At 41.2% G+C, this 11614-nt stretch overlaps 1 protein-coding gene across 3 annotated transcripts; it reads left to right on the top strand.

Moving 5' to 3' along the window:
• The first annotated feature begins 1719 nt into the window (after positions 1-1719).
• Positions 1720-7636, top strand: LOC137372194 (gamma-crystallin S-1-like). 3 transcript variants are annotated; one of them, XM_068035788.1, is made up of 3 exons: positions 1720-1728; positions 5978-6220; positions 7361-7636. In XM_068035788.1, the coding sequence occupies exons 1-3, from the start codon at positions 1720-1722 to the stop codon at positions 7634-7636; spliced, it is 528 nt and encodes a 175-aa protein (XP_067891889.1). The 3 variants fall into 3 exon arrangements, with proteins under 3 accessions (XP_067891889.1, XP_067891888.1, XP_067891890.1); XM_068035787.1 differs by lacking the exon at positions 1720-1728 and adding an exon at positions 5870-5878; XM_068035789.1 differs by lacking the exon at positions 1720-1728 and adding an exon at positions 5870-5878 and having other exon boundaries at positions 5978-6224; positions 7371-7636.
• The last annotated feature ends 3978 nt before the right edge of the window (positions 7637-11614 follow it).

The raw sequence follows: 11614 nt of genomic DNA, 5'->3' as shown, positions 1-11614 counted from the left end.
AACTCAGTCCAAACCTTCCAGTAACCTTTTTAAAAAAACACCCAAAGTTCCAGCATCTATGGAGTCCCTTTTCATTTTAAAATCTAAATTCTCAAATTTAACAAAAAAAATGGAAACACTCACAACATAGAGTATTGGTTGCTTGTTATATAACCCACTGGAATTACCTTCACAGTGACTACAATAAAGAAGAAATTCTGCATGTGGATGTGCTGGGGTAGGTGTATAATGGGCCATTGATCAAATAGTGTCTTTTTGCAGCATTATCAAATTTGAAAGTTCCACTCATAAATTCTCAACCCTTCTCAGCTCCCTCTCTCTGGCCTCAAGCTGCTCCTCTCTGAATCCTCTCAGTAAGAAATGCTATCATGACAGCAGCTGCCTCAGTTTCTATGCTCCCTTTACCCACACTAATCTATCTTCCTATGAACTTGTAGCTCCCCACACTCTCAGCTCCCACCCTGACAGAACTGATTTTAAATCTAGGCAGAAGGTTAGTGAGGAAAGTGAGGAAACTTTCCCATTGTCCCAGAAAAGATCCCTGGGCCATTCTAACTCCCATGCCTTATTCCTGATGGAAAGTGATGGAAAATCACACAGCACAGAGGCTTCCCACTGACAAATGACAAGTGGTGGACTCGGCTTTCAGGTGCTTCTTGCTGTGGTTTTGCCTTCTATAAGTGGTGGGAGTCTGGGGCAGGGGAGAGCTTAGCTTTCCTTGTTGGGCCTGCAGGAGTACTCATGCTCGATTGGCTGAGGCTGTATGCCTAGCTATCTGATAACTTCTCCTATCTCTCTCTAAACCACTGCCTGATGACCAAACATGAAGCCATAATTTCTCTGACTGTTCTTCAACTTGTCTCCTGAAATCTCTAATTGCCACTGCCTCTAATATTGTTATTCCCAAACCTCACACAAGCTGTTTCTACCTTCTCCCCAACATACATAAACAGGATTGGCTTGCCAGAATAGTTATTTCTTGCTTTTCTATCCAGTTAAACTATTACTAGATAATCTATGCTCTATTGTTCCACTCTCCAAATCAGTTCCTTCTACATATACCTGTCACTCATCAGTACATAAATACCGTCATTACCTAAAGAAAGACATTACATGATACTGGTGAGATTGGGAAATTCTCACAGCTGCCTATGCTGACATTGCAGCATCTTTGGATTTGCAGGCACCGATGTAGCTGATAACTTCATGAAGCTGACCAACTCTGGGAAGAATGATCAACTCTAGATTTTTAAGGAAGCTGACTTAATAAGCCTTCATTGTTTTGGCGAGTTGTCTGCTTCTCTGTCTGTAGGAAGCAATAAAATCTAAACTTTGTGTTGTTTTGTTGTGGAATGTGTCAGGCAAACCTCCCGCCCCCACCTGCTAAGACTGAGGCATGCAATTCTTTCACCACATGAACAAAAACTTAAAATTGCAAGACCTGTCTGGAAGGACATTTGCATAGTATCAGACAATGTTGAAACAATGGGGACCCCATGGTTGCTTCCCCAACACACAGAAGTGGTAAGACCAGTTTTAGTCACATGACTAACTGGCTGTTGCAGAGTTCTGAACAGAGAGTTTTAAATTGGAGAAAACAGGATTTGAACTCAGACAAAGCTGTCTGCTCATGGATTGAAGTCTGCCTGCCTCCATCTCTTTCCCACGGAACTGAATCTTGTGAAGACACATAAACTCAAAGAGAGAAAAATCTCCTACATGAACAAGGTTTACGAAGAATACTGGGCCCCAACAAAACGCAAGACCATAACCTCAGTCAAAGATTACAGCGAGCTCGAGAAACAATAACAAGATATTGCCTCAAAGTGTTCTACTTATCTTTTTTCTGCTCTTTTCTGTCCCTATTTGCATGTGTGTATCATGTGTGCATGCTAGCGTGGGTGCGTCATATATCCTTAGACGTGAACTGTATTAGAGTTTAAGTTTGAAGTTTTAATAAACTTTCATCTTTCTTCTTTAAACCTGAGAAAGCCTGTGTGAATTGATTTCTTTGTCTTATAATTGGAAAAACTGTGATCAAGGATTCACAAAAAGGGGAGCTCAAAACACAGTGTATTTAAAAGTAAACCCTGTTACACTAAGACCAGGTAAAGATAGCAAACGTCCCCTAGACACATTTCTCAGCTGGTCATAACAAATGCAATGCCTGAAAGTGTGGGGGAAGCAGGCTCAATAGTAACCTTCAAAAGGGAATTACATAGCATATCATAAGAACAGGAGGAGGCCATTTAGCCCCTATGGCCTGTTCCACCATTCAGTGAGATCATGACTGCTCTGCCACCGAATTCCAATTGCCTTTGCCCTTTATCCCTTAATACATTTGGTTAACATAAATGCATCGATCTCAGATTTAAAATTTATGATTGTTCCAGCAACAGTTGCTGCTTGAGAAAGATATTTCCAAACTTCTACCACCCCTTCTGTGAAGAATTGTTTCTTAATTTCAATCCTAAAATGTTTGGCTTTAATTTTTAAACTATGCCACATGGTCACAGACTCCACAGATAGTGGAAATATTTTCTATCTATCTCGCCTATCTGTTTCCCTTAAGATCTTGAAAACTTCAATCAACTCACCACTTAACCTTCTAAATTCAAGGAAATAAAACCCCAATTTGCATAATATCTCCTCATAATTCAACCCTTGGAATCCAGGTATCATTCTGGTAAACCTACTCTGCAGTCCGTCCAAGATCAATATATTCCACCTAATGTGCGGTGCCCAGAATTGTTCACAGTGCTCCAGGTGGGATCTAATCAAGGCTTCGTGTTGCCGAAGCATGTGTCATCTAGACCCCCACCTGCCAAGAATGAGGCACATTACTTTTCTTGAACGTTGATTTTAAACTGTTACTGGAGTGAAGAAAGGACTTGTTGAACAGATCAGTCGTGTCTGGAAAAGACATTTGCATATTAACAGATGGTGAGTGGAAAGATAAAGGACCATTCCCTGACACATTCAATCCACAATGGACTTTTGTGTGTAAGAGGAGCATTCCAGAGACTGCTAAGGTGATTCAATTCAAGACATGGTCAGACCAGTTATTCACATGACTAAGCTTCTTGGCAACCTGGGGTTTTCTGAATTGTACAAACAGTTTGAACTCAATGTGTCTGTTTGCTCCTGGACTGAGAAGATCTCTCCTGCCTGCTGCCATCTCTTTCTCACAAGCCTCTGAATCCACTGAAGACACATGAACCCCAAGAGAGAAAAGTCTCCTACAGTGAACAAGGTTTAAGAAGAATACTGGGCCCCAGAGAAAAGCAAGATATACCTACAATCAAGGACTCTACAGTGAGTTTGAAGAACTGTAACAAAAAATCTTCAGATATTGCCTCAAACTTTTCCACTTTTTTTCTTCTGCTCTTTTCTGTCTCTATTTGCATGTGTGTATTGTGTATCCTAGCTAGTGTGGGTGTGTCATGTATCCGTAGGCATTAACCAAATTAGAGTTTAAGTTTAAGTTTAATAAATTTCAACCTTTCTTCTTTAACCCTAAGAAAGCCTGTTTGTGCTAGTTTCTTTGTCTTGTAATTGGAAAGCTGTGAACAAGGATTCTCCAAGGGGGAGCTAATAACACGGTGTGTTTAAAATTAAACCCTATTGCAGTAAGACCAGGTGAAGGCTGAAAGGGCACCCTAGACCCTTTCTCACCTGGTAGTAACACATGACTTCTGCCCCCTTTTATTCTAGTCCTCGAGATATACAGGCCACCATTCCTTTAGCCTTTTTGATTATTTTCTGAACTTTTTATGACATCTTAATGACCTTTGCCCTGGACCCCTATTGAAACCTATTTGCTGCAGTTTTGCCAATTCACTTAATTTATTCATATCTCTTTGGAATTTTATGCTCATCTGCACTGCTTATACAGCCTCCTATCTTTTAGTCATGGTAAATTTGAATATGTGGCTTTCCACCTCATCATCTAAGTCATGAATAGATACTGTGAATATTTCAGGTCCAAACACAGATCCTTGTGGGATACCACTAGTCACATCCTACCAATTGGAGTACCTGCCCATTATCCCTACTCTGTGTCTCCTGCTACTCAGCAAATTTCCAAAGGAGGTCATTAATTTGCCTTCAATTGCATGAACTTCAACTTTAGCCAGCAGTCTCTCATGAAGGACTTTATGGAAATCCATATAGATAAAATTCATAGACATTCTACTGTCCACTACTTTAGTCATATCTTCAAAAGATTCAATCGGATTTGTCAGGCATCACCTGCACTTTACAAATCAATGCTGGCTCTCTCAGATCAGTTGAAAATTTCAAGGTGCTCACTCATCCTACCCTTAATTATAGACTCCAGTAATTTACTGACAACAGATGTTAGGCTAACTGGTCTATAATTCCCTGGTTTCACTCTGTCAGTTTCCTTAAATAGTGGGGTGACATATCCAAGTTCCAATTAAAAGGAGTGGTTCCCAAATCGAGAGAACGTTAGATTATAGTTAGGGCATGGGATGTTGGTGTCACTGGCAAGGCCAACATTTATTGAATGTCTCTAATTGCAATGACCTCACCTACTTCTTTTACATCTTGGGAAGCAAAGCATTTGTGAAAGATTTGTCACGCTTTCATGCCATTATTTTCATCATTACTGTTCTTTTGCTAAAGTTATTCTGGGTGAGATCCTGTCATTGATTCAATATCAGTCTCATCGGGATGTCTGACATGCTGACCTCTTTCTCTACTAAAAATACTGATGCAAAATAAGTATTCAGCATGTCAACTATTTCCTTATGATCATTGACAATATCGCCATTACCAGTTTACATTGCTTCTGACCACTCTCTTTTTCCAAAAATAATTGAGAAACATATTTGTTTGGATCTTGATATTCATTACTACTTTCTTTTCTTACTTACTTTGTGTAGTTCTATTTGTTTTGTCATTCTTTGTTTTTCTTTGTATCCTTCCCAATTGCCAGGATCTTTGTTTTTATTCCATTTTAGGTAACTGAATTTGTGATTATGTCAAAAATGTATTAGATTTCAGTTGATCTGTATGCCTTGAACAGGGTCAATCCAAAGCCACTTTTCTCCTTTTTAAAAAAATACCCACTAAAGAATCCAGCTCCCCACCCCCAGTACGCACATTCTAAAAATGACTTTAATCACAGAACCATCTGCCTTTCTATTATTCTTTTTACTGTTCTAATAATGACTTCAGCTAACCTGCAAGTTAGAACAAAATGAAAGGTAGTATGCAACAGAAATATGCTGATTAAAATATGATGCTGAATATGGTCTGTAACCAGTGTTAATAAAGACCACCGTTAATAAACACCACCCTAACATCGCACTAGTAATGTCTCCAAATAGTTTACATGCAATGATAAAAGCCTATGGACTTTGGAGCACAATGTGGAATCGAAATACACTGGTTATATGTCAGTCTATTATGTAGAACACTAATTAAAACAACTTATTCTAGACATGTGCACCTGCATCTTGACCAGTTTTGGAGTAAACTTCAGCCATTACACTGAACTGCTGGAAATATACCTGGTTGAATGTGTAAGGACAACTGTTTGAGAATTTCAATGGAAGCAGTGTATAGGGAGCACAATGGCCTCCAATGCATTGTTACCTTCTTTCACACAATTAAAATGACATGAAGGCAAAATGCAACCAATGATATATAGGTGCCTTAAAATGGTTTTCTTTACAATCAGTGTATGTGTCATGTGTTTTGTTGCTTTTCTGCTGATTTCAAACCATTGCAATCATTAAAATAACAAAAGTACAGCTCAGCGAAGCCTTTCTGCCAGCATATAAATACCAAGCTGTGTGAAGCAGTGAAACATTCAGTCAGTTACAAGTTGTATAACCTCAAAATGGGAAAGGTAAAGAAAACTCAGAGCTTATAAATTGTATTAGAATTCTACATTCAGTATTGCCTAGTTTGAGAAATTATGAATGAATAAACCTGTATCTTTCCACAGATCATCTTTTACGAGGACAGAAACTTCCAGGGTCGGCACTATGAGTGCAGTAGTGACTGTGCTGACCTGCACTCTTACTTCAGCCGTTGTAACTCCATCCGTGTTGACAGTGACTGGTGGGTGCTGTATGAGAGACCCAATTACATGGGATACCAGTATGTTCTGAGCAGGGGAGAATATCCTGACTACCAGCGCTGGATGGGATTCAATGACAGCATCAGGTCATGTCGCACCTACTCATATGTGAGTTATCTTTGGTGGTTTATATGTTCCAATCAAACTGACACTTAGAAAATGATCAGTGACAATTGAATCAATGTGCATCAGCAGTGAAGAGCCATCAGCTGCTTCCACAGGACTGATTTTAACTTTCGGCAGTGGTGATTAACAGGTAGTGGATTGTCTGACTGTCACACATCCTGCCTGATTTATTGATCCACTACCACCCATTTCTGGCACTGCCAGAGGTTAGTATCAGCCCTTATAATTTTGGACCTGCAGTTAATTTATGCAGGTTGGTTCTTAAATCAATCGTTGCACAAATCGGTTAGGACATTCTGTGTCATATGATGGCAGCTTATTGCAAAACACATTAACATCTGAGATATAATTGAATACATTTGTTCATAATTAATCAGATATTCAGAACTGAAGGTCAAATTGACACATTGACAGTGTAGAAAGTAATAAAGTCATCGACAGCTGACAGACATATTTGTACTTACCCCATTCGTCTTACTATATCTTCTTCGTACATTATAGGACAGAGAAAGCAGCCCCACAGCAGCAGGGATGGGCAATAAATCCTGGCCTGGCCAAAGACGCCCACATCCCAATAAACATATAAAAATAAACATAGAGAAACAGTCTCTTCACAATAGGAACTGTACTGTTCAATGGTTTGATTGATCTGTGTTAGATTGGGTTAATCTGTTCACTGATCAATGTTCACTGTGCTCATTTGCTTAAGCCTGTGAGTAGACTTTGAGAGTTAATGAATGGAAACCATTGAGAAAGTTCTGGCAGAGACAATGTGCTGAAATCTTGCAAGTGCTGAGATATTTTAAAGTACTGTTGTTGGCTTAGAATGAGTGCCATCTCTGCATTGTACTGAGATAAATCAGATATATAAAACATTCAGCAACCAGCGAATATATAACAAGAACAAAAAGTCTGCTATTGATAAACCACTGTCGGTGTGCACCAACTAATATCAATTCCACATGCACTCTTACAGACAATTCATTGATATAGTATAAAAATACAGAAGCTACTTGTTGATAATAAGCCTGAAGCATAATTTACTTATTGGATTGATGTTAAATCATCTCAGCTTTGTATATTTGCAGTTTCATCACTAATGTCATCTCATTTCTATTACAGTACAGGGGAGGCTCCTACAGAATGAAGATTTACGAGAGACCTGACTTTGGAGGACAGATGATGGAATTCCAGGATGACTGTCCATCTGTCTATGATCGTTTCCATTACCGTGACATTCACTCCAGCCATGTGATGGATGGTTACTGGATCTTTTATGAACATCCCAACTACAGAGGCCGACAGTACTTCATGAGACCCGGTGAATACAGGAGATACAGTGACTGGGGCGGCTACAACTCAACTGTTGGATCTTTCAGACGTATGAGGGATTTCTAGTCTGTCATTGTAAAACATGACCTGATTTTGTTGAATCATTTATCAACATAATAAAATACTCTCTATTACATTGTCATCTTGTCAACTTTTCTCCTGGCCTGGACTTCCTCCGATAAGGAATACTTCCACCTTTCTGAGGCTGGTATGCTGCAACTCACTGGGCCTAACAGCCTCCAGTGTACCAGCAGTGCATTTGTAGACTTGAAAAGCAGGAACTTACAACATACATAGTCGCCACCTGCAGCACAGCCTCATCTGAGGTTTTCTTGAACACAGGTGTGACGAAGGTATATTTGAAGGATGGGGAGACAGTATCCAAGAAGAGAGAACCATTAAGAATAGAAGAATATTAAGAAGAGCCAAGAAGGGAAGTTTGATGTTCAGCAAGTTAGTGAGAATAGGGTCAAGGGATCAGGAGGTTGTTCTCATGGACAAGAAGAGCTTGGAGAAGGCATGAGGGGTGATAGGAGAGAAATTAGAGAAAGATGCAAGATCAGGACCAGAGCAGGGGAGATCGTCAGAGGAAGTTTGGCCTTGTGGCCTAGGGGAAGTGGGGCAGGAGCAACCACACAGTGACTACACTAAGAGAATGTGACTCATTAAATGAAAAACACACTAGGAAGCATATCACATGACAAAAATATCTCAAGCAGTTTTTTTAAAGAAAAATAGCTATTCCTGCTATTATGTCTATTTCCTACATTACAGCACGTGAAGAGCCTTGAGACATCCTAAGGCGCTATACAAATGCAAATCTTTCTTTAGTACCAATAACAACTTACTGCCCTCCTTCAACTGATGAATCAGTGCTCCTCCACATTGAACACCACTTGGAAGAGTCACTGAGGGATGCAACAGCACAAAATGTACATTGAATGGAGGACTTCAATGTCCATCGCTAAGAGTGGCTCAGTAGCACCACTACTGATTGAGTTTGCCGAGTCCTGAAGGACATAATGGTCAGATTGGACTTGTGGCTGGTTGTGAGAAAATAAGAAGGACAAACATATTTTGCCTCATCCTCACCAATCTACCTGGTCGCAGATGCTTCTGTCCATTACAGTATTGGTAGGTGTGACCACCACACAGTTGTTGTGGAGACAAAGTACTGCCTTCACACTAAGGAAACCCTCCATCGTGTTGTGTGGCACTACCACCCGTACTAAATGGGTAGATTCAGAACAGATCTAGCACCTCAAAACTGGGGAACTATGAGTCACTGTGGGCCAGCAGTAACAGTAGATTTATTTCACCACAATCTGTAACCTCTACGACTATCCCTAACTCTACCATTACCATCAAGCCAATGGACCAACCTGAGTCCAATGAGGCATGTAGGAAAGGATGCCAGGAGCAGCACCAGGCATACCAACCTCGTGAAGCTACAATTACAACAGAAAGTGCTGGAAAAACTCAGCAGGTCTGGCAGCATCTGTGGAGAGAGAAGCAGAGTTAACCTTTCAGGTCAGTGGCTTTTCATCAGAACTGGTAAAGATTAGAAATGCAATAGGTTTTAAACAAGTAAAGTGGAGGTTGTGGGTGGTGGTGGGGGGTGGGTGTTAGAGGAAGAGAACAAAAGGGAAGATGTGTGATAGGACAGAGAACCAGAGAGATTAACTGACAAACTCATGGGACAAAGGCAAAGAGAGTGTGCTAATGGTGTGATGAAAGACAAAGCATTCATGCAGAGGGAGTGTTAACGACAGAATAATGAGCAGCCCTAGCCAAAAGGACAAACATGAAAAAAATAATAGGCAGGCACATGGTAAAAAAAAGATGGAGCAAAATAAAATAAAATTAGAATAAAAAGGGCCAGTCATGCTCTGAGATTATTGAACTCAATGTTCAGTCCGGCAGGCTGTAGTGTGCCTTGTCGGAAAATAAGGTGTTGTTCCTCGAGCTTGCGTTGATGTTCACTGGAATCCTGCAGCAGGCCCTGGACAGAGATGTGGGCATGACAGCAGTGGGGGGCGGGGGGTGTATTGAAATGGCAAGCAACTGGAAGCTCAGAGTCCTGTTTTCAGATTGAGCAAGATGTTCCACAAAGCGGTCACCTAATCTGCATTTGGTCTCCCCAGTGTAGAGAAGTCTGCATTGTGAGCAGCTAATACAGTATACTAAATTGAAAGAAGTACAAGTAAATCACTGCTTGACCTGAAAGGAGTGTCTGGGGCCTTGGATGCTCCACCACCATCGCCACCCCCCCCACCACCCCCCCTCCTTCCCCATTTTACTTGTTTAAAACCTATTACATTTCTAACCTTTGCCAGTTCTGATGAAGGGTCACAGACCTGAAACGTTAACTCTGCTTCTCTCCACAGATGCTGCTAGACCTGCTGAGTTTTTCCAGCACTTTTTGTTTTTATTTCAGATTTCCAGCATCTGCAGTATTTTGCTTTTATTTTATTGAAGCTACTACTCAGGACTACAAACATGTTCAACAGCAGAAGTAGTATGCTATAGACAGAGCTAAGTGATCCCACAGTCAATGGATTAGCTCAAACTCTGCAGTCTGCCACATACAGTCATGAACGGTGGTGAACAGTTATACGAATAACAGAATGGGGAGGTTGTATGAACATCCGCATCCTGAAGAATGAGGAATTCCAGCAAAAGATGAAACTGAAGCATTTGCAACCATCTTCAGCCAGAAGTGCTGAGTGGATGATCCATCTTGGCCTCCTCCTGAAGTCCCCAGCATCACAGATGCGAGTTTTCAGTTGATTCGATTCACTCCACGTGACAAGAAGAAACGGCTGAGCGCATTGGATACTGCAAAGGCTTTGTGCCCCGATAACATCCCGACTGTAGGGCTGACGACTTGAGTTCCAGAACTAGCTGTGCCTCTAGCTGCAGTACATTTCAGTACAGCTACAAAATAGGGATCTACTGACACTGAAAAATTGCCCAGGTATGTTCTGTGAAAAAAATGCAGGACAAACCCAATCTGGCCAATTACTGCCTATCAGTCTACTTTCAATCAATGGTAAAATGATGGAAGATGTCATTGACAGTGCTATTAAGTCGCACTTACACAGGTGTAACCTGGTCAGTTTGGGTTCCTCGAGAAACTCTCGAACTAGGCTGCTGACCTCACTATAGCCTTGGTACAAACATGGACAAAAGAGCTGAATTTCAGAGGTGACTGATTGCCCTTGACATCAAGGCAATCCTTGACTGAGTGTGACATTAAGGAGCCCTGGTAAAATTGAAATTAATGGGAATCAGAGGGAAAACTTTCCATTGGCTGGAGACAGACCTATTACAAAGGAAGATGGCTGTCATTGTTGGAGGCCAATGATCTGTACCCCAGGATATTACTGTAGGAGTTTGTCATGGCAGTGTCCTAGGCCCAACCATTTTCAGCAGCTTCATCAATGGCTTTTCCTCTATCATAAAGAGAGAAGTGGGGATCTTCATAGATGATTGCACAGTGTTTGCTCCCATTCATAACTCCTTAGATAATGAAGCAGTCTGTGCCCGCATGCAGCAATCACTTGAAAACATTCAGGATTGGGCTGAGAAGTGGCAAGCAACATTTGCAGCACACAAGTGACAGGCAAGGAACATGTCAAACAAGAGACAATCTAACTATCTCCCCTTGATGTTCAACAGCGTTACCGTCACTGAATCCCCCACCATCAACATGCTGGAGGTTTCCTTTGACCAGACATTTAACTGCACCTGCCCTGTAAATAGTATGGTCAGAGGCTGGGAATTCAGTGGCAACTAACTCACCTCCTGAATTCCTAAAGCCTGTGCATCATCTACATGCCACAAATCAGGAGTGTGATGGAATACTCTTCACTTGCTTGAATGGGTGCAGCGCCAACAACACTCAGGAAGCTCGACACCATCCGGGGCAAAGCGCCCACTTGATTGGCACCTCATGTACCACCTTAAACATTTACTCCCTCCATCACCTGAGCACAGTGGCAGCAGTGTGTACCATCTACAAGATGCATTGCAGCAACTCAC

Source organism: Heterodontus francisci, chromosome 7 (genome assembly GCF_036365525.1).
Source record: "Heterodontus francisci isolate sHetFra1 chromosome 7, sHetFra1.hap1, whole genome shotgun sequence".
NCBI classification, from domain to species: domain Eukaryota; kingdom Metazoa; phylum Chordata; class Chondrichthyes; order Heterodontiformes; family Heterodontidae; genus Heterodontus; species Heterodontus francisci.
This window is presented reverse-complemented; position numbering and strand designations above follow the sequence as displayed.

Excerpts from the sequence above, each read along its gene's own strand:
- LOC137372194 (XM_068035788.1), top strand. Across the intron at positions 6,221-7,360 it reads CATGTCGCACCTACTCATAT|TACAGGGGAGGCTCCTACAG; the intron begins GTGAGTTATCTT and ends TTTCTATTACAG.